This window comes from Emydura macquarii, unplaced genomic scaffold, assembly GCF_026122565.2.
Source record: "Emydura macquarii macquarii isolate MOO-44397 ecotype Brisbane River unplaced genomic scaffold, CSIRO-AGI_Emac_v2 contig_1253, whole genome shotgun sequence".
Classification (NCBI taxonomy): Eukaryota; Metazoa; Chordata; order Testudines; family Chelidae; genus Emydura; species Emydura macquarii.
The window spans coordinates 51,460,934-51,483,908 of record NW_027131390.1 but is presented as its reverse complement, the minus strand read 5'-3'; the positions used below and the strand labels follow the sequence as shown (position 1 = coordinate 51,483,908).

General features: G+C 43.2%; 1 protein-coding gene across 1 annotated transcript in view; it reads right to left on the bottom strand.

Moving 5' to 3' along the window:
* Window positions 1–22,975, bottom strand: part of PLEKHM3 (pleckstrin homology domain containing M3) — a 98,115-nt gene that overhangs the window by 72,008 nt on the left and 3,132 nt on the right. The window contains exon 2 of the mRNA XM_067549816.1: window positions 9,342–10,277. Within this exon, the coding sequence (XP_067405917.1) occupies window positions 9,342–10,277 (936 nt within the window). The remainder of the gene's footprint in view (window positions 1–9,341; window positions 10,278–22,975) is intronic.

Here is a 22,975-nt window from a genome sequence, read left to right as displayed (position 1 = left end):
CTTCACTTTCTAGGTTCTTAGCAATATGAGTGATTCATTCCCAAAAGAATATATACACACCCAGCCAATACTCCCAGTCCAGCAGGCAGAGAGAGAAAAATAATTTAAGAACAACTGAAAATTAAATGCCTGATCCTGCAAATGTTTACACACCTATGTGTAACTTTACACAGGCGAGTAGTCACTCTGTAAAGCTACTCATATATGCAAAGCTAAGCACAGACAATTAGCATTTGCATTATCAAGGCCTAGTGGGGCTACTGCTTTCAGCAGAAAGAAAAATCTGTACTTAACTCAATTTTCATTTTTGCTCTGCAGTTCATCGGAGGGGCACTTAACCCCACATTGTTTTCTCATTGACTTTCTACTCCTTGTAAGCTTCCTGGTTTGCAGAGTTTGTTTTCTTTGATACAGTGGCTGTTTATTTAGAGATCCTCAACAGTACTTCAGTTTAGATGCGAAGGGTGGTTTTGTACCTCTCTTCATCTTGGGCAATTGCTACACTATGTTGTGTGTGATTATTAAAAAAAAATTATTTCAGTTTTGCTGAATCTGTTTAGGTGAATTTCCTCTTGTTAGTCACCATATCACTATATTCTTTCCATGTAGTTATTGCATTTGCACACATATTTATTTCATTTAGCAATAAAGGTGTGCTTACTGCTTTACAAATGCGTATGAGGATTTATGACCTGTTAACTAGCTATTTGGTAGTCAGCCTCTAATTTAGCCTGTAATTTGTTTTATGAGTGAAAGCTGCCTTGATTGACTGTCCAGATTTCTCAGCCTGACAGAATAAAGTCACATCTCACAAGATTACTTGTTTGGAAAATGTAACCCCTGGGGCTCAGAAGCTCTCTCTATGTTACTCAGTTTTCTGCTGCAGGTGTTCAACTGGTTTCCTAACGATGCCTTTCCTATCACAACGTGTGTGGGAACTGGAAGTTTACAGACACTTCTTTTTCAGCATTTTTGTAGCCGTGTTGGTCCCAAGAGATTAGACACATAAGGTGGGTGAGGTAATATCTTTTATTAGACCACCCCGTTGGTGAAGGAGACAAGCTTTTGAGTTTATGCACAGCTGAAGAGCTCTGTGTAGGCTTGAAAGCTTGTCTCTTTCGCCAACAGAAGTTGGTCCAATAAAATATACTACCTCACCCACCTGGTCTCTCTAAGGGCTGGTCTACACTGCTGCTGGTGGTCGACGGGAGATACGCAAGCTACGTTACATAGCTTGCATTATCGCCTCTCGACGTATTATGTTGACGCACCGTGGCGTCTACACAGCGCTGTGTCAACGGGTGACACCTTCCCATTGACACGGCCTAACTCCTTTTGGGGGGGAGGGGGGGAATAATGACGTTGACTGGACAGCTCAACAACAGGACCCACTCAAATCAATCCCGCTGCAGTGATCACTGCAGAGCCCGCAGTGTAGACATACCGTGAGATACTGCTTTTGGCATTTGCATGCTTGGATATGACAACAACAACAGACACATCTCATGTGCACTAGTGGCCCTCTAGTCACACACAAACTGGGTCCACAGGATAAATGGACACAAAACTATATTAACTGACCTGTGACAGTTCTGTTGCAGTGTTTGAAATGGCTCCAAAGGGCTTGGAAATTAAATCCAATCTTAGTCATACTCCTGAGGTTGCAAAGGTGTAACTGAGTGCAAATTTTGGCCCTGCAATGGGAACTTAGATAAAAATTCTGTTCATGATACTCACCTCAGAACAGAATCTAACTCATTCTCCCAGAACTGTGGAGAACAGGAGTGAAAACTTGTTTTTGTGTTAAGAATAAAGAGATGATTCTACATACATGTAGCAGATTACACAAAGAGCAGCCTAAATAGGATATTAGTTTTACAATCCCTCTTCAAGGCCGAATCACACCTTAAAACTGGATCAGAAAGCTCAGCTAAACAAACACACACTGCCTCTAGAAACCAAACGGAAATGGATTCTGCTATCTGCTCTGATACATATGGCATACTTGGCCAATCAACACCGCAGAAGAGGTATCATGCGATATGCCTTGTGTGATCGTCCCAAACAACAGCATTCAAACTGCTAGCGCCCCGATGACCGCTAGTCTCATCCTGTTTCTGAATATTCAGATTCTCTTCAGACGGGCTCTGCAAGTGGGCCAGGATAAATCCACACAGATCTAATTGCACACCAATGCAAAATTACTCTTTTATCTGGGAATTTGAAAAACTGAGCTTTCACCTTCAAGGCAAGCCGATTAATAATCCCGTCTGATAGTCCCTACCTGGAAAAACACACAAAAGTCAATAGTTTTGTCCAGACTAGCTGTAGCTAACACCTTCCAAATTCTAGTCTAGACATGGCCAGTGGGGTTTTTGCATGAGTGCAAGGAATGCAGAGCTGAGTCCTAAAGGTCCCAAACCCACTTCCACTGAACTCAAGGAAAGTTTTGCTATTGATTTCAATGGGACCAGGACTGGGCTCTGAAAAGACTGCTGTAAACCCATGAGAAACAATGGTTTACAATGCACCATTACAAATGCATTTTTAATGCAACATACACTCTCATAGGGAGCTTTATAGAGCTGCAGAAGAAGGGGAGGAGGAAAAATACCTGGAATCCTGGAGAAACAGAGAAATGAGATCAACTGAGGTTAATCTAAATAGAAAATAAATTGATATGTACAGCACTTTAGACACCACAGTGGCAGATGCCTTGGATAGGTTAGACTGAGGGGTTCCTGGCTGGAATTAATGAAATTACAACATGGGAGTAAAGGTCTTTAAAAGGGCCTTCTGATATAACAGTATTGCACAAACAGCTTATTGAAATTTGGCCCATAATATTTTTTAGTTCAGTGGATAGGTACTACTGAATTTCTGGCTGCTACAGTGACTTTCAAAGAGACCTGCTGAATTCAAAGGAGAGCTGCTTCTAGCTGTCCACCAGCCATTGTTTTGATGAAAGTCAGACCAAGGTAGTACTGTAGCTGGATTTTTTTAAAGTGACTAAATATTTTCGTGCACAGTAACACCTGTTGTTTTGCAGGGTAAACGGATTTTATTCTGCAAGACAAAAATCAGCATCTTTGTAACCAGGGGTGAGCTTCACATTAGCTCTAGCTAGCAGAAAGAGCTGCAGGACCTCGTTTCTGCTCTGCCAAATCCGCCCAACCAGTGCAAAAGTGATCACAACACAGCCACGGGTAAAACGGCTCCTTGAAAGCCACCAGCTTTCCATCTGCTGCTGCTCCTGCGATGGCCTCTCCTGCAGCCAACCACAGGAGCAGCTCATGCACACAGGGCTGTAAGCTGGTTGGCCCAACCCTTGCTTCTTTGCTCTCATGATGTTCAGCTTAGTAGGGAGAGCACATGCAGCCAAGTCTACGGAGCATGCATCCTTCTGGCAAGCAGAGTGGGAACAATGAATGGGAGTCACCTGGCACAGCAGGAAAGAGAACGGTGGGAGAGGAAAAAGAAAAAAGAAGCAAGGATAGAAAATAGAAAGCTACAAAAATAAAGATACTGGGCACTTTTCACATCAGGATTGAATTTACAGCTTCATGAGGACTGGCCGTTGGAGCGGCGTGTGCTTCCTTTTATTAATCTAATTACAATTAATGGTAGAAAAGAAAAAGAGGAGGAGGGAAGAGAGACCCAAGAGGAGAAACAGACTAGCAACTATGCCAGAGCACAGTGCAAGGAGACCAGGGGAAAGGCAGCTCATCTTGCCAGTCCATTTCAAAGCTGGGGGCATTACCAAAAAAAGGGCTAGGAGCCACTTGCATAATCTGAAAGCTGCAGGTCTTTGGGAAAAGCTCCTTCCTTTCCCCTTGACCCCACGGCATTGAACAAACAAGTAGGTGCATTACTGAAGGGACTCAGCAACTACTCTTTCCTCTGGAAAATTAGCTCCTAGCCACTGCCAGATGCAGGACCCTGGACTTGATGGACACATGGTTTGATCCAGGCTGGCAAATTTTATATTCCTAATCTGATCAATTCAGGGATTTTGCTTGTATGCAAACGAAATAAATAAATAGTGGATCTATCTGTGACACCGTCCATTAATGGGTAGAGGCCCTTGTGACTGTGTTAACCCTTCCCCGATCTGCACATGAAAAGACAAGCCTGACATTTACTAGCTTGGACCTTGATCTGGCAAAGCACTTAAACAGGTGCTTAATTTTAGGCCTGTGGAGCAGCCCCCCTGAAGTCTCACCTGAGTTAAATTACGCATGTGCTTACGTGTTTGTAGGATCAGAGCCTCAGGCCCCTGAGCCTCCAATGTGATCCCCTAGCACGGAACCCTACATCTCTAAGGAGTCCCACTTATTCACTGCCAGGGCAGGCCTCTGGGCTAGGGAATCACAGTGTAGGATCGGGCCCCTTGCTTGAAAGAAGAGAGTCATGGGGCAAATTAATCAGAGACTGAGTAGAAGCTGACTTTTTGGAGCTGAGAATGAGCAGCTCATCCCACTTTCTCTCCACAAAATATTTATCTGTAGGGCCAAAAATGAGTGAACACAACGAAGCTTATAAAATACATACAGTCTTAAAAGCCTCCACTCCCGCCCTTTTAATCACCAGAATATATATTAGCTCACTCTCTTTAAAATGCAGTGCGAGAAATGGAATGCCCCACAGTCAGGAGGAAGAACTCGGCGTGGGGAAACCTCTTGCACATACAGACCAAGCAAAGGCATCAGATCCCACCAAAGGAAAACTGTTTTTTGTTTTTTTTTTAAACTACCCTTCTCACCCCAGCGCATCAACAATCTGCCCCCCACTCCCTTTTGCCCTCCATCCCATCGCTGTGTCTGACACTGCTGCCCTGGCTTGTATCAGTGGTTGGAAAGTGCTGGTCAGCCCCCAAGTTAAACCTGTCAAAAGGTAGGCACGGAGAGATTCTCATTCTTCTCTACCTGCTTGTGAGTGTCAGCTGTTTGTCTGGGAGCTGACCTTGAAAAGCTTTTAAAAGGGGGTGGGGGGTGGGGGAATGTGGAGTGCAATTCAAACAAAAAGAAACTCCAGACAAAGAAAGAAAGGGAGGGGGGGGGGGGGGACCCTATCCCCATCAGGTCCTCCCAACAAACTTCTTTATCAGAGGTTCATTGTCAATCAATTAGCCAAGGCAGCAGGGGTCTGTAGGATGGGCGGTAGCATGGCAGACAATGGACTGCCCTGCTGTATTACTGTTTAATCACTTTTACTAAATAAATAAAGCAGCCCCGAGGTGCTGTCATGTCAAGGGAATTTACAACAAAAAAACTTCATTTTTCATTGGTCATTACTTTTTTTCCTGCAGGACAAGAGAGGGTTATTACTGTAGCCTTAAGTTCCATCTTTGTGTTGCTCGCCTTTGATTCCCACTCGGACCCTGCCACTTTCCGGCACTAATTTGGCAGGCTGAACAAAGAAGGGATTTGTACCTCCTGTAAGGTCTCAATTAGGAAAGGCTTCTGCCGTATTATGTGCCATTCAGACACGACACAATGACAGTAATTACAGGAATTTGCACTAAATGGCTGAAAAATTCACAGCAAAACTTTTTTTTTTTTTTTTCTTTCCAAGCTTACCTCTCCCAGCAGCCAGGGGTGCGGGAGGAAAGGGGGGAGAGAGAAAGCTCTTAATGCCTGCAAGATGTAATTACCGACAGCAGTCCTGTTAGGTTAAACAGCAGTCTATGAAGTAAAACAGCAGAAACCGCCTGTAGCGATCAAGATGCATAGAGATCTTCAAGACTCTTTATTCTCTAAAGTCTCTTTGGCATGAATTTTTCCTCCCTGAACCAAACAGGATGAAGTTTTCCCAGTTATTATTAATTATTATTATTTACTTGTATTGTGATTGCAACTAGAGGCCCCAAATAGACTCTCTGGGACCCCTGGGGAAAGGCACAGCACACAATGAAAAGACCGCAATATGGACATAAACCCTTCTCTAAAACTAGACATTGCGTATGGGTTTATTGAAATTCAAGTTAAAATTACGCCCAGTTGCCTGATTCTCAGAGATGCTAGGCACCCATAAATCCTACTGACGTCAGTGGGAGCTGCGCTTGCTCATCACCTCTGGAAAATCAGGCCACGGGAGCACAGGAAATGTCTAGCGAGTAAGTGTCAGGGCTCATCTTCACATACAGCTGTACCAGTGCAGCTGCGCTGAGATAGTGTTTTACTGAAGATGCTCCTAGGCCGAGCAAGTTCTCCCATCAGCGTAGTTAATCCACCCCCTCAAGAGGTGGTAGCCATGTTGACGGGAGAAGTTCTTCTCTTGACATAGCGTCATCTACATGGGGGATTAGGTCGGCATAACTACATTGCTCAGGAGTGTGGATTTTTCACACCCCATAGCAACATAGTCATATCGATATAGATCTGTAGTGTGGACCTGGCCTCGGAGCACCATGAAAGTGACACGTGGCTTTTTAAAAATAAGCACATAACTTAAAAACAGCACTCATGCCCCAGCAAGGTCAGAGTGCTTTATTTCCATGGGGAACACAGGAGTGTCTCGAGATGAAATGAAGCATGTTTCAGAGAGGAAATCCACCCTTCCCCACACAAAAGGCTGCTCCCACAGAATAAAATCCAGAATACCTAAAATACTTCTCAAATTAAGGACGACAGGTTATTTGTTGCTCTCCCATGGCCTAATCCCACTCCCGCTGAGGTCACTGGCAACACGCTCATTAGCTTTCTTGGAAGCAGGGCAGCAGTGAAATGACGGCTCTAAAGAACAGAACATTTCTTCACTGAATTTCGTTTTAAGTGAAAAGAATTAAGAAGGAAAGAAGAAAATGAAGAAGGAAACCCTGAAAACGTCTTAAAATGAGACTATTGACTCTGCCCCCTACTGGAGTTTAATAAACCCTGGCTGCTGGGTAACGGATTAGAAAGACAAGGGAGTGAGATAACATCGTTACTGGATACAGACCAACGTCTGCTGGTGAGAGAAACAAGTTTCAAGCTTACACAGAGCTCTTCTTCAGCTTCGTGTAAACTCAGAAACTTGCCTCTCTCACCAACAGAAGTTGGACCAATAAAAGATATTACCTCACTCATCTTGTCTCTCTAATATCCTGGGACCAACACAGCTACAGCAACGCTGCATACGGGTAACAGATTAGACAGATCTAGCTATCCTTCTGTGGCTCCCCATCACTGTAGAATCTGAGGCCCACAACCTCCAAGGCATTTAGGTTCCTAACTTCCACTGATTTCAACAGAAGATGGGAGCCCAAATACGTTGAAGGTCCGGTCCCAAGTGCCTCACTAGCCATAATGTATTTATCCTCACAACACACGTGAGGTAGGGAAGTGCTATCATCACCATTTTATATATGGGAAACTGAGGCACAGGGAGACTTAGCGCCAGATTTTTTAAGGTATTTAGGTCCCTAAAGATGTAGGTAGTGGGATTTTCAAAAGCACCGAAGTGAATTAATTTGTACCCTGGCCCTGAACTAGTCAGCTCCCAAATGAATTTAAGATTGCCATTAATCAAAACAAAACAAGCATGGATGCTCGAGGGTGTGTCATTAAATCCACTTCCAGGGAAGAAGAACAAAAGCAGATAAGCACACATCTAGATCTCAGGCCTGGCACGCACACTGACAGGTGACAGTATCTGCAGGAAGGGCCTGATAATCCAGGTGTACAGGGAATCTCCTCCTGAAGGCTGAATTTGAGCTTCTAAGGAAAGTAAAGACTCAGAGAAGATACAAAAATAAAAAAATTGCACAGTCTGCAAGTCTGATAGCTGTGCGCAGCACAGAACTCACATCCCCTTGACAGGCCTCTATTTCCTGAGCTACTAGAGGAATTCTCATAGCTGCTAATAGAAAGGGCCCATGACAAAGTACAGCTGAGCAATTCCAAGTGCACACATACAGACTGGTCTATTTGTTACAATACTTCAGCACTTTGTCGTGCCCAGGATCCTAGGGTCTCAAAATTGCTTTACAAACATCAATTAATTGATCCCCATAATCCATCTGTGTCTGATAGGTTTTCTTATCCCCATTTTACACGAGGGAACATGCACATAGACTAACAGGCCTAAATTTTCAAAAGTGACTAGTGATTTTGGGTACCTCCATTGTTAAGTGCCCAATCTGAGACATTTTAAAAGGGCCTGTTGGTTGGGCGGGAGGGGTGCTCAGCACTTTCTGAAAATCAGGCCTCTTTAAGGTAGATTAAATGAGGCACCCCAAACCTAAGGCACCCCAAATCATAGTGACTTTTGAAAATGTAGGCCTCTGCTAGTCATGTCAGGATGCATTGTGAGTCAGTGGCAGAGTCAGAACTAGAATGCAGAACATCTGACTCCCAATCTCATGCTCTGACTACTAGACAAGACAAGACTTCCTCCCTGTGAATCATATGAACCTCCAATGAAATGTAGTAACAACAGCTTCCCAGTAAAATGACACAAAGTGGAACAGGAAGTGAATAACACTTATGTATGCAGCTGAGGCCAAAAGGTAAATCTCAAGTAGGCAGAATATGATCACTCAAAGTGGGATTGGTCTCTGATAATGGCTTGACACCCTAGTCTTACAAAACAGTCATAGGATTCCTAATAACTAGAAGTGGTCAAGGAGCTGAAGTTTACCCCTGGAAGGTGGCACCTTTCACATCACATATTGGGGGGGACTCCCCCCTGACTCAGAGGGACAAATACTACCTACCATCACCACTTCCTGGGGCCCCCGAGTGTGCTTTTGAGATTCCCCCATCCAATACCTACCCAGACCTGCTTGGGATCGGAGATTGCATGGGGTCACATCACATCACAAAGTGTTGTGCCTTCAGGCCTGATGGCCATTCAAATAATACCTCTGTTGTCCTGAAAGGGGCACGTTAGCTCAGAATTTAGATTAGTATTATTTCTATTACACTAGCACCATCAGGAACCAGACCCACACTGGACGAGGCACTGTACACACGCACTGCAAAGAGCCAAAGAGCTAACAATCTATTCATGGGCTGAAGTTTAATTTTACAAACCCTCATACGATGACGGGAGATGTTCTTTCAGGTTTCTGGGTCACTGAAAGCCAGTTTGACACAGAGAGAAGAGCACCGCCTAGAGCATCACTCCTTCCAACACTTTGTGTGTCACATGGGGCATGCTAACCAGGCCAAAGCTGGCTGCAGTTTGCCAGATCTGACACATTCACAGCCTGTGGCGTAACGGCTATGGTGATGGAAAATGAGTGCCCATTTCTTGGACAAATGTGCACGAATCCTTACAACAGGATTATATACATGCAGCCTCCATTTTACCCTCTATAGAGTATGTGAGGGCAAAACCAATGGAATTCGGTCGCTTACCTGCACACTTGAAGCTCTGGGCTGTGAGTCCTCTTTCCAAAGACAAAGTGGTCAGAATGCTCAGAAAGCTGGTGGTCACAGACTGGCGTTTGCTCTGCTGAAAATCTTTTCCAAAAGGCTGATCTCTGGCTTTGTTTCTCAGAGTAACCTGCAGGTTTTGACCTAAACTTCTCGCTGCGTTGGCAGCAGATTTCAGGGCCTCCATCCACTCCTGTGCTCTCTGACGGGTCTCTGCCCGCAGACGGAGGACATCTTGAGGGAACACGATCTGAAAGCAAGAGTCACAGTCATCCAGAACATCTGTCTGGACAGTCAGGCACACATCAATGTTATAACTCAGGAGAGGATCTTCATCAAGACTACCAGGCTGAAATGCCATGAGACGTGATCTGCTGAGTACAAAAGTAAATGCTTTCCAGTTATTCTGGACAGTCAACCTATAAAGAGTCCCTGATCTGAGAATGTTTTGGTACTCCTTCATATTTTGGGTCAAAGCTGTACACTGGAAAAGTTCAGCAGACTTCTTTTGTAAGCCATGAATCTGGGTAAAGTCCCTGACGTTGTCCAACTTCTGCGAGTCCTCGAGGTCTTCCTGCTGCCCAGTGAAAGTTGGCACAGAAGAATGCACTACTTCCCAAAGTTTCTGTCCCCAGTCCAAAGTCTCCCACGGTGACTCTGCCTTCAGTTGCAGCTGGGAGTTGTCTGATAGAACGGCATCCACCATCTTTGTTTCAGTGCTGCCTGTAACTGTGACACTCTGGAAATGTGAAAGCAGATACACGGTAGGAAAATTCTGGTTGCCGCTACTGTCAAGATAATACAGGTACAGTTTGTATGGAGAGAGTTCTGCATAACAGGGTTGCCAGTAGCTGTCATGGTCCTTTTTAATTTCTAGGTATCCCTTCTTCAGAGTATTTGGGAATGTCAGCTTGTGTTCTGGAAGAAATTAAACAGGACAATTACTTAATTCTTTTCAAACGATTCACTTTAGAGACATTCTGGCTCATAGCAATTGCCCAATACTCCTGGGCACATCAAATTAAATATTATTATATATCGGAGGGGAACTGGTATGATTGGGACAGTCTTGGCCCAAAGAGATATTTCCAGCAAGGACACATGATGCAGTAGAAGCAGAGGTTGACACATCCATGCAGCCAACTGCAGATTAGTATTGAGATGAAATAATAAACATAATAATACCTAGCTTTCCCTCAGCTCTTTTCATCCGTGGCTCTCAAAGCGCTTTACCAGGGGATGTCAGTATCATTACCTTCATTTTACAGAGGAGAACTGGAGGCACAACGGCAAAGTGACTTGCCCACGGTCATCCAGCAGGCCAGTGGCAGAGCTAGGAATAGAACCCATGTCTCCTGAGCCCCACTCCAATGCTCTATCTACTAGGTCATATTGCCTCCACTGGTAGAGCAGAAATGGAAACCTTAAAATGCTAAATCATATTAAAAAAGTGGCCAGGATCAGCTGTATAATATTTTCTAGAGGTCCTTTCCAAAGTGGCCTTATCTATGGACATGCCATACATTTTGGCATCTAGAACCTCCCATGCAGTTTAAGTATTGAGAAGCACACTACAGTGGTTGACAAGGGTCTCTGTTAAAACTGTATATAGTGAGCACTTTGCTTAAATGAATTGCAAACCATAGGCACAATGGTTGGGGTAATGAGGGCCTCCCAAGAGGTGCTAACATCTTTAACTTTCATTGAAAGGTGGACTATCAACACCACTTGGGAGCCGTCAGCATCTTGCACCTATGGGCCTCCTGATTTTTATGTCATTGAGTCATCAGCCTGATGAACTTTAAATTAAATCAATAAATTATACATTGTCCTTCTTTCCTTTGGTCTTAAGTGTCATTTTGTGGTAGTTCTATTTTCATATTCTCTTATTTTTATGTCTGTGCACATGGATCATTCTGGGAACACAGAATGAAGACAATTGTGGGGTTCAAATTGATGTTTCATGTGATCTGCAGACATTTTAATGACTTCATTTGGTAAGACATATACTGCATATAAAAGATTAGAGAACATAAAATTGTGCCTATCCAGCAAACTTACTTTTTAAAATGTGTATGAAGACACAGAACTTGAAAATACAGGTTTTGCATAATATCAACAATTAATGATGAATATTATAATTTTCTTTACTATACCCGCCTTTTCTCTAAAGATTTCAAGGTGTTTTACAAACAATCACGTAGGGTAGCCCCCACTACATCCCTAGTGAGATCAAGCCATGGTTTAACAAGGCCAGTGTACTACCATGTTGCAATGTGTTCTCCAAAGCACGGTAATTTTGGAAGCATGGGCAAAACCTTGAAAGAAAGAAAGAAAGAAAGAAAGAAAGAAAGAAAGAAAGAAAGAAAGAAAGAAAGAAAGCTTCACAAAATCTAATATGAGAAGAAATGTTTTCATTGTTTATTTAATTGAAAACTTTTTTTTTCATTTTAAACATTCCCATAGGTGTTGTGAATGCAAACAGCAGCAGAATTGTGTACAAGCATGAGGATTGGAAAGTAAACCAACTAGAAACAAAAGTGAAATTGACCCGTCTAGTTTCACTATGGGAGATCCAATAAATAAATAAAACAACATTAATGCTGAAGAATAAATTTGGTTTTGTAAATGTTCTCTTAACAGGCCAAGGTATTAACAACAACACAGGTAACCAGCAAGGAGAATCAGTTCAGATAGTTATCTAAACTTCCTGGATCTGCTGTAAAAGGAGGAAAATCTCAGAAGAACAGACCTAATTATGAGATTTCCTATACTTATTGTTTCTGGCCCAACCAGAAACAAGGTGGGGCCTGATTTGCTGTTACCTGCACTTTGTGTAGTCATTTAAACCATGCAAAGAATGCTACCATTAACACTATAGCATTTTATACCAATTTCACACTATGTAAATAACTACACAAGGTGCAAGGCAATGGTGAACTGAGGTCTGTGAGAGTAGCTTCTTTCACAGCATTTCAAGTGCTAGCTGGACTCAGAGGACCAGAGCCCCAGCTGGTGTAAATTGACATAACTCCATTTATTCTAAAGGAGTTGTATTGATTTATACCAAAGGAAAATCTAACCCAGAAAGAGCAGAAATGAACAGAAACTAAAAATAAAAGAGATGGGCCCAAATCAGAACTATGCATCCCAATACCTCCAAACTTCAGTGACATTTGATCTAGATCCGAAGAGTGAAATCCTGGCCCAGTCAAAGTCAGTGGGAATTCTGCAACTGACTTCCCTGTGCACAGGATTTTATCAGAAAGTTGCTGCTCAAGCCCATCTAAAAAAAAACATTATAAAACATAGCCACATGCACACACCCACACAAAAAAAGAGATTGAAAAGAAACTTTTTTTAACCTCAGAAAAGGCTTGTGTTTGGGATGAAATTTTGGACTGGTTCCAGTCTGATCCAGTCAATTCAGCCATACCTAATGTTTATGAACACAATATCTTCACATGTCACTTTAAATACTTTTTTGCCCTCTCTAATTTTGGTGATATTCATCATCCCCTTCTTCCGCTCCCCCCCAGATGTGATCTTTGATGCCTGAAGATATATGAGAACTCAGAGCATGTACACGTGAGGCTGTGACCTGAAATAACTCACAGTGCAGGAACAAACGCTTATTCCTATTTGCCTTTGCCCCTAAAAGGAGCTCTGTGGTTAACCATGACCAGCTAGCACCTTTTAAACATGACTGTGCTTGACTACACTAAGGTTCTGTCTTCACTGCAGCCTTAACTCAGGTGATTCGTACCTGGCTCTGACCACCCAGGTCAGAGTAGCCTGGGGGTGAGCAGCCACCTTGCAAAGCACTAGCTGAGCTATTGCATCCTGACTGGGCCACACGCCCCCACGTGTGTCACTAGGGCTTTTAAGGGTATGTCCCAGAGTTCTGTGCACTGAAGTGAGCTGAGCTGCTCTGTGATTCTTTCCCAAGGGACTGTGGGAGAACTTGTCTGTCCTTCTGAGTGCAACAGGGGGAATTGTGGGAAGGCCCTGGAGAGTTATCAGCGCTCAAGGGGTTCAGCCTGTATTCTCACTGCAAAGCGGGTGGGGTAGGTTACCAGCCCAAGTGTAAACAGAACTTGGGCTCTAATCTTTAGCCCCAGCTGGGCCATCTGTCTTGGGTTGAAAGCACCAAACAATTCAGGTTAGAGGGTGCTGTGTGGATAGGAGGGACGATTAGGGGAACACCTGAGTAACAGCCAGAAATAATCCCGCAGTGAAGACATACCTCAAGGGTTTGGACTAAGACTATGTCTACACTACCACTTATGTTGGTATAACTTATGTCACTCAGGGTATGAATAAACCAACCCTCTGAGCAACATAAATTACGCTGACCTAAGTGCCAGTGTGGACAATGCTATGTCGATGGGAGAGCTTCTCCCACCGACACAGCAGCCACCGCTCGTTGGGGGTGGATTAATTAAATTGACGGGAGAGCTCTCTCCTGCCAGCTTAGAAGGGCTATACTAGAGAGCTTACTGTGGTGCAGCTGTGCTGTGGGAAATTCTCTAGTGTAACCCTAGCCTAAGAAAAGTGGTCAAATTAAGGTCAGACTAAGATTATGTCTACAGTAGAAATGCTGAGCCGCTGTAGTGTGGACACATAGTACAACAGCAGAAGGAGTTCTTCTGTCACCGTAGCAAATCCACCTCTCTGAGAGGAAGGAGCTAGGTTGTCAAAAGAATTCTTCCATCAACCTAGCAGTGTTTACGTTGGGCCTTAGGTCGACCTAAACTACATCACGGTATAAAACCTTTCATACCGCTAAGCTACATAATTAGGCTAACCTAACTTTGTAGCACAGACCAGGATTTAGCTAACCCCTGGCCTTTTTCCTATGATAGTCACAGAAGCCTACGCTATACTCAACCAGCAACAATAACAATAAAATCGAGCTAAGGGTGCTATGCTACATTTACACCAGGAGAAAAGTTACATTTAGGTTGGGTTTAGCTAGCATGTCCTAAACTCGACCACTATCCTGGCAAACCTGAGGACAAAAGCATGTTTAACATCATGTTAGTTAACATGTTTTTCACATGATACCTTTTCCCAGTGTAGACAGACTTTCTGCACAGATGTTTTCAACAACTTCACTGATTTAAGCATTATCATGTCTGAAATGGATGTAAACAAACAAATGTAACTACTCCCTGCAGATGGACAACCTACTAGAGAGTATTTCTGCTAAAAGGGAAAACCATAGGTCTAAATCATAAAATTGCAGAGAAAAATTAAACTCATACCTTAAATGCAAAGGGGAAAAAAGAAAAAAAAAGAAAAAGAAACCAATTTTGTTTGCCTTACATCTCTGGCCCTGACATTCATTAGTATTTCTGTGCTCACTCAAAAGCCATTAATTTCTTTGAAACCCACACTAATCCCTTTGTAGTGCAGATAATGGGTACATATTCTACAGTCATCTTCCTTTTTTGTTAATCCAATAAGAGAGGTGCTGTTGCTGCAGACCCAACAGCAATCTCACTCACTCTCTCTGCTTCCAAAGTACAGATGACAGTTCAAGCTTCTCCATAATAAGACAAATTCATAACCATTCCCCACCCCCAGGCCTCATTCAGCTACACAGAAACGTCCTTGTCTTTTTTGTTGAGAGAGAGAGACAGCCTTTCTGTCACTCAATCTTTCAGCTAGGCATTCCCTCTCCCCTCACCCCCCAACTCCCCTTCCCTCCAGCTTCTGTGAATTGGCTTCACCCACTTCCAATTTAACTGGGACAAAAACAGCAGCCAGCCTGATTAAAATTCAAATTCTTACCATTTGGGTCAGGGCAATAGATGCTGGATAGAGGCGTTGTATCAGAAGGTACCCCTCCCTTCATCTGCCTTTGCTCCTTCATCTCCTTGATGCACAATGAGCCAGCTAATCCCCATCCACTGAGTGCTACCATCTTTCTGTCCCCCACCCCACAAACAGAAACCACATTTCTCTCCGCTCCACTCCCCTCTCCTTCTCTTCCCCCGCCACGCAAAAAAAAAAAAACCCAGGGAAATTAAATTGAAGCACAGTAAAAAGGGAGATAATCACAGTAAATAGCCCACATCTGGGCTTATGCCTTTTTGAACTGTAATTTCTTGAAAAATAAGGGGAAAACAAGGGACAGCAGCTGGGAGCAGCAGAGAATTCTCTCTGAAGATTATTTCCTCTCTCTGGGTAGTTTGTTTGTATAACATTTCATTCACATTTCTTGCACGGCGTGTCCACCTAACATGGGGGTTCACCATACTCAAAACATCTCTGATTTCCACAGGCCTTGAATGAATGGAGATCAGAAGTGGTTTAAGTAAGGCTGGGATATTTTTCCCCATTGCCAAAGAGCTTGTTATATTTGTGTTCTTGTTTGTAGGCAGGCAACCTGCCCCTTCACATGCCCGTTGACCGCTACTACTAAAAAAACAAACAACTATGTTTTCTGACATACACGTTATTTTAATACATTTAGATTTGTCCAGAGACAGAAAAGACAGCTCCTGGGTTCTGTTCTCAGATTGGCCACTGACTCTCTGTGCAACCTTGGACGACTCATTTAACCTCTTTGTGCTTCAGTCTACTTTTCCGTAAAAGGTAGATCATGCCTACTTTACTAACATGTCATGAAGCTTAATTCATTAATGGTTGCAAGGCACCAGGAAAATCCCTGGCCGGAAGGCTATGCTTTAAGGCCCTGATCCTACATTACTGAACTCAATGGAAGCTCTGACAGTGACTTCAATGGCTGCAGGAACAGATATTCAAAATGCAAAAGATTATTTCTAATTTAGAAACAGGAATGACACATAGTTAATATGTATAATTGAACTGGACTACTCATCGCTAGTCTCTTGCGAGGCTCAATCCTACCAGGAGCAGAGCACTGCATCCCTCAGCTAGCAAAGCAATCTAAGCATGTGCTTAATCTTAAATTCATAGTGAAGGTAATTAACCACTGGAACAATTTACCAAGGGTTGTGATGGACTCTCCATCAATGACAATTTTTAAATCAAGATTGGATGTTTTTCTAAAAGATTGGCTCTAGGAGTTATTTTGGAGAAGTTCTATGGCCTGTGTAATGTAGAAGAGGAGACTAGATGATCACAATGGTCTCTTCTGGTCTTGTAATCTATAAGCATATGAGCAGACCCACCAAATTAATTATGACTACTCATGAATTTGAACTGTTTTGTTGGATTGGGACCAAAGTGCTCTGCGCTTCACAGGACTGTGCTCACTTCCTGGTCTCTTCTTCCCAAGTAACTTCCCAACAGTCATTTTAGGTGGAGGAAGGAATTTTCCAGGTAATTAGCATAATTGATTTGCCTCTGTCCGGCAAAAAATGCATTTTATAACTAGCAATTAATTCCCAATATTTGGGTTTATAAGAGACCAAACTGGTTTATTCAGCCTCATGTCGCACCCTTCCCATTGCAAGTAACTTTACACTCCTGGGTTTTGGGGGTCCGGGCAGCAGTTTGCATAGAATAATACCTACGTTCATATAAGAACTGTTTTCACTGAGCTTTCACTATTTTTCAGCCTTTTGCCTCAAGGAAGGCAAAAGCGACTTTGAGAATGGTGAAGTAGGCTACCTTTAATTCTAGGTTTGTCAATTCCTGGGGGAGTTGGCTTATCATATTTTCAGTCATGTTTGAAACAACTGCACCTTATTCCTACGGGCAATGGAAAAATGCAATCATACCCCCTTCCTCAAATGAACAAAGCGAAGATTTGAGAAACGGATCAAGCCTGAGGAAAGCGGGTGAGCAAACAAGCCTATTTTTTAAAGTACAGATTTATTCATGCTATCTTTTATTACACATCAGTTAATCTCTAAGGACCAGGTTCCTTAAACCACTTCTAGAAACCAAGCGTATGCTCTTCATTCCATAGCTATTCTAGAATATGATCAATATAAGATGCAGAATGAAATAAACCACCTAACCAAATCATAGAGATTTAAAAATAATTATTTTCACCTTGTTTTTCCTAACGGCAGTGATAGGGAATTTTTCTGAATCAGAGGCCCGACTTTGCTCCCAGTTACACTGATATAAACAGGAGTAACTCCAGTGAAGTCAACAAGCCTTATTCTTCATTGACCTACAGCTTATCTAGTCACTTACGCCAGTGCACAGCTTCCCGATCAGAACAGCAGCATTTTGTACTAGTGTTAGTCACTGTATAAGGTGCAGTGTAAGAGGGACTCCAGCTCAATAAACACTCAAGTGTCAGAGTGATGTAAGGGAGATCAGAACCAGGACCCCCATTCACAGGTATGGCAAAGGGAGAAGGCACACACACTACACAAATGGTTATTTATTAGTTGCTATTACGTCTTTTGCCTGTGTTATCTATTTAGTGTCACCTCATCAGGGCAGGGACTAGCTCTTGTGTGTGCGTACAGCACCTTGATCTCACTTGGGATATTTAGGTGCTATTTAAAAATTAAATAATAACTGTCTTCCAATTTTCAGACGCCCTCCGCCATCCTCTCCAATGCTTATCAGCTGCCACCTCCTAACCCTGGGAATAAATTAGTCCCAGGTGCCAGCCACTCTGCAATTAACTTGATTTATCAGGGATTTCTTCTAACTGATCCAAGGCTTCCCACACCTTCCTCTTTCGGTAGCAAACATGATGTCTTTGCCGATCTCCCAGCTCACAGAACAAAATATCAGAACAACCTGACACAGAACCCAGATCTTCCACATGGCAATGCAAGGCAATATTGCTCTGCCCCCAGGATGGCAGCTACTGAATTATTTTGAGAGCTTTACTGCCTTAGCAACCCAGACATACAAAAAGGCACGACATATAAGATTTTTTTAAACCACTTAACCATTTTACCCTGAAGATTGATACCTAAAGCATCACTTCAAAGAATGGATAGAGTCTATGAAGGCAAACGGACTCCATCTGGTAGGTCATTTGTCACTAAACTCACTCAGCTGGTGGAGACTGACCTAACCCCATTGACATCAGTGGAGCTACGTCAATTTACACCAGTGAGGGTCTGGCCCTATTATCCTACTTCAGTTGTATATGCTCTTTGTGGGCCCATACTCCAAGTCTTTAGTTTGTTCCATTGACCTTGACTGCACTCATTCTCTGTATTGATTTCTTTCCCTTCCCCACTTTTGTATCACCAGCAATTATCAATAATCTACAACACATTCCCTCCATCCAAGTCACTGCACGTAGGGTAAAGGGCAGACGATAAGGCTCACTGCCACTCCTCCACCTGGAGGCATCTCCGACCGGTGCACTCTCTGTTGTCAATCTCCAAGACAATTATTTATCTCCACAAAGAAGCTAATGGCTACGATTTTAATTCTGATTATTTTGGGATCTCGGTCAGACCAGGCTGGAATGTCTCGTCCCTTCCTCCCACACTGAGGTGTAGCAGATCCAAGTTTGTGTCCTACAGAGCTAGACACATGGTGCAAAATACTGTACCTGGCGTCCCCTAGTGGGGATTGCCGGAGTGCCTGGTGCACCCTCTACGTGCTTGGTTTCTATATGCCACAAACTCCGAGGCAAACACTTCAGGGAGAGATTTCAAAAACACAAATGACAATTAGGCCCCTAAAATCTGTCTGGTAACACTATTAGGCCTTATGATCTCTACTCCCTGCTTGATCACTTTACCAATCATCATCAACATCACGCTCCACTCAGGGTCCCCACACACCTACACCTGCAGCTCACCACCTGCCTTTCAACTACCACAGAATGTTCTCCTCCTATCAAGGCTCCTATAGGATGGGAAGCTATCCAGTGGTTAGGGCATTAACATTGGACAACAAGACCTAGATTCAATTCCCTGCTCTGCCACAAACTTCCTCTATCACCCTGGGCAATTCACTTAGCCTCCCTGTGCCTCAGTTTCCCCCCTGTAAAGTAGGGATAATGGCACTGCCCTACTTCACAGGGGTGTTGTGAGCCTAAATACATTAAAAATTTGAAGCACTTTGAGATCTGCTGATGATAAAAGCTAGGTATTATTATACCCTCTCTGAGAAGGAGGAAAAGAGCAGCAACAGATTCATGGCACAACCCTCTACTAATTATTGCTGCTCGGCCACGTCATCACAACAAACAACAAAGCTAGAAAGAGAACGGTCATGGTATTTTCTGTGAAAAATTTCAAAAGAAATGAAGAATGGACCTTTTTTTTTTCCGGAAATTTTCCATGAAAATTTCCAGATTTTTTTTAATGAAAAACCAAAAACTGAAATTTTTTTGGCTCTCAGTTTGAAAAAAAAAAAATATTGGCAGAAAATGTTTGTTTAGGAAAAAAGCCCACTTCTGAACAAAGAAAAAGTTCAGTAGAAACTGTTGAAGCAGCTGTAATCAACCCCTTTCAGGAGAGCTGTCATGACGTACAGAGACTTTCCCCCCTAAGAGCCCAATTTGGCAAACACTTATGCACCTAACTTGGGGAGTTACACCCGGACGTCTCTCTGCAGGACTGGGGCTTAGTCACTGATTCAAACATGGCCCAGTTTGATAGTGACCAAAAGTTTGCCAGCAGACAACACTCGTGAAATGCATTCCTGATTTCATTTAATTTCCTTGAAAACAAAAGGTCCACACCACAAAAAGCCCACCACCACATCTGACCTCCAAGTCTAGCGGTGGTCCTCGAGAAAACAATGAATAAAGAGTAAATAAATTACCCTCTCAAGCCTAAATGCAGTTCCTCCAGATCAGAGGCATTGCTTGGGCAGTGTGAGGAAAGCTGCACTGCCGTTGGTTCATGCTGTACCTGTGTCCATGAATAAACAGATGACTTTAGGCCCCAGGCTGTCATACTACCGTATTTCACAAATCGTACATTCCCTTAAAGAAACCATTCCATTTTTCCTCACCAGCTATTATATAAACACACTGCTCAGAAGAGTCTCATTGATGCTAGGCATTGAAGAATTACAAAAGCTTCTGCAAGAGTGTCTGGAAAAGGAAGAGCCACAGCTTCTCTGGCCCGCATGAGGCATTCTTGTTTGAGAATAGGTTTCCTAAAGACGGTGGGATCCTTGGAATGGAAGAATGGGAGGGAGCCCAATGCTCAAGTGTTTACAGAGAACTCAAAAATCGACTAGCAACGATTCCAACAAAGGAGATCTGCAAGCTGCAAGTTAGTTTCTCATTAACAAAAGTTTATGAATGTCTCTCTCCCCCAACCAAAACAAACAAACAAACAAATGAAAAAACCCAGTCCATTGTGTACTATAAAACTGCAAAGGAAAGCTCAGCTTTCTATCAATCATTGCACTCTGACAACAGTATATAGAAGTCATAAAGCAAGAAGACGAGATCTTACTCAGTCAGAACTCTCATGGAAGTTAGAGAAAACAGTGTTTCTCTGCCTAAGGTGACTGAAATGCAAGATTCAAACCAGCAGAAATAGTGGAAAATATACATTCTTTAAGTTTTCAGCTTTGCCAGTCCATGATTTATTAGTTGCACAGGTGAGAATTTTAAAAATATACAGGGGTGAAATCCTGGCCTCTCTGAAGTCAATGAGAGCTTTGCCATTGATTTTACTGGAGTCAGGGGAACCTTGGTTATTTCTCTGGCTCGGCTACTGACCTGTTGGGTGACCTTGAGTGAATCACTTAATCTCTCTGTGTTTGTCTCTCTCTTACCCTTTTTCTGTCTTGTCTATTGAGACCTCAATCCTGCAAACATTTGCACCCATGCTTTACATCCATGAGCAGTCCCCAGACCAATTGAACTAGTTGAGCACAGGTGTAAATGTGTGTAGCCTAGGTGCATTAGACTGCACACGCTTTGGTGCGGGGATTGTTTCTCATTATGTGTTAGTGCAGCACCTGGCACTACTAAGTCTCACCACTTTTTAGTTGGGGCCTTTAGGTCCTACAGCAATACAAATGGGAAGAATAATGGCTAAGACATGCACGTCTCAGGAGGTGACTATGTTTGAAACAAAAAATTCCATGTGAACATCAAAGATACCTGCTCACGTATTGTATTTTAATATTCTAAGTGACCCTTCTTTGGATATTATGGACACAGTATTTCCCCTTTGGTTGGACAAGCTGACTGCCTAGAAAAACAAGACTGTCCTGAACTTACTTTAAATTTCCCTCTTCACTAGTTCCACTAACCACTCAACACTGCACTTTAACACAAATTGGGGAAAAAAAGCAAACCAAACCAGCAACATTAGTTTCTAATGTGTTAGCGGTTTTACTGGCAGGCATAAGGGGATATTTCCCCATCAGGTTCATTTTTCAAATCCTTTCCTTCCATGATGCTTGGAAAGGGTCCAGTTCCACTTCGCTGTGTTGTGAAAAAACAAGCAGCATGAACAGATAAGCTTATAGTAATAAATATGCTGTGCCGATAATAAAAAATAATGGCATGTAATAACAAGCTGACTCAGTCTTAGAAGGACTAGGAGAGTCCACAGGCTCTACAGGAGATTCCTCTCCAGGAAGTAGGTACAATGAGGACTGAAAAGGAACAGCCGAGGCTAGCTACAGCACTTCAGCTTTAATTTCTTTTAAGAGTTCTAGAAAGGGCTCTCTCACTATAGGTTGTGGTAATAGACCTACAAAACTATTTTGGTTAGATTTCTACCAGTTGATTTCTACCAATACAGTTATGTTGGTACAACCCCTAGTGTGGATGCAGTGATATCAATATAAAGGTGCTTTATATACTGGTACAGCTTAACCTCTTTCCCTTATGAGAATAAGCTAGACTGTTATAAGCACATTTAAGTCGGTATAACTGTGTCAGTGCTAGGCGAGGATGTGCCATGTACCTGTATTGGTATAATTAAAGCAGTGCAACTTTTGTTGTAGACAAGCTCTTTGTGGATCAGATGTGCCAGCTGACCAGGCACATGCTGGCTTCTTTTCAGTCAGAAGCCATGTTACTGCAGTCAGAGTTTGTTCTGTTTTCAGCGTATGGTGGGAAATTCTCTGCAGACCTGCCTGAGCTGCTGTGGATGCACTTCTGCCTGCAGCAGCGCTCTCCCAGGACATGTAGATAGTTGGTCTCTCTATCGTCTGCTAGCCCTGAGCAGAAGGGACAACTGCTCCTGGATGGGAAGGGCTGGAACATGAGCCATTTAGGAAGAAGGACAGCAAGTCTGGCTTAGATAGGCAGAGAGGCTCTTTGGACCCAATGCAAGCCCGTTGTGCAGGAAGTGGAGGAGAGAGGTTAGAGTGAGAGTAGCTTTTCATAATGGCAGTGTACAAATTCCTGCATTCGGATGTAATGCTGCCCAAAGGTCCCGGTTCCAAACCGTGTTCGATTTTCTTATAAGTGTAAAAAAAAAAACAAAAAAAAAAACCCAAAGCAACTAGCTTTTTGGATCATTCTATTCCGCCTACCTAAATTCCCTCTGCAGTTTCAATACTCTTCTTGGCTTCCTTTCTTACACAGCTGCGGAGTGCTGCTGTGTTACATGTCACGCTACACCCCAGAGGTGGCTGCACCTCCCTGTAGCTGGAGTGATTCCTGGAATGGCTTTATATCTTTAGGCCCCGATCCAGCACTGAGCTCTGTGTGGGGACAGGGTTCTGCCACACAGAGCAGAGCAGTTGGGGGCGGGAGGGGGAGGCTG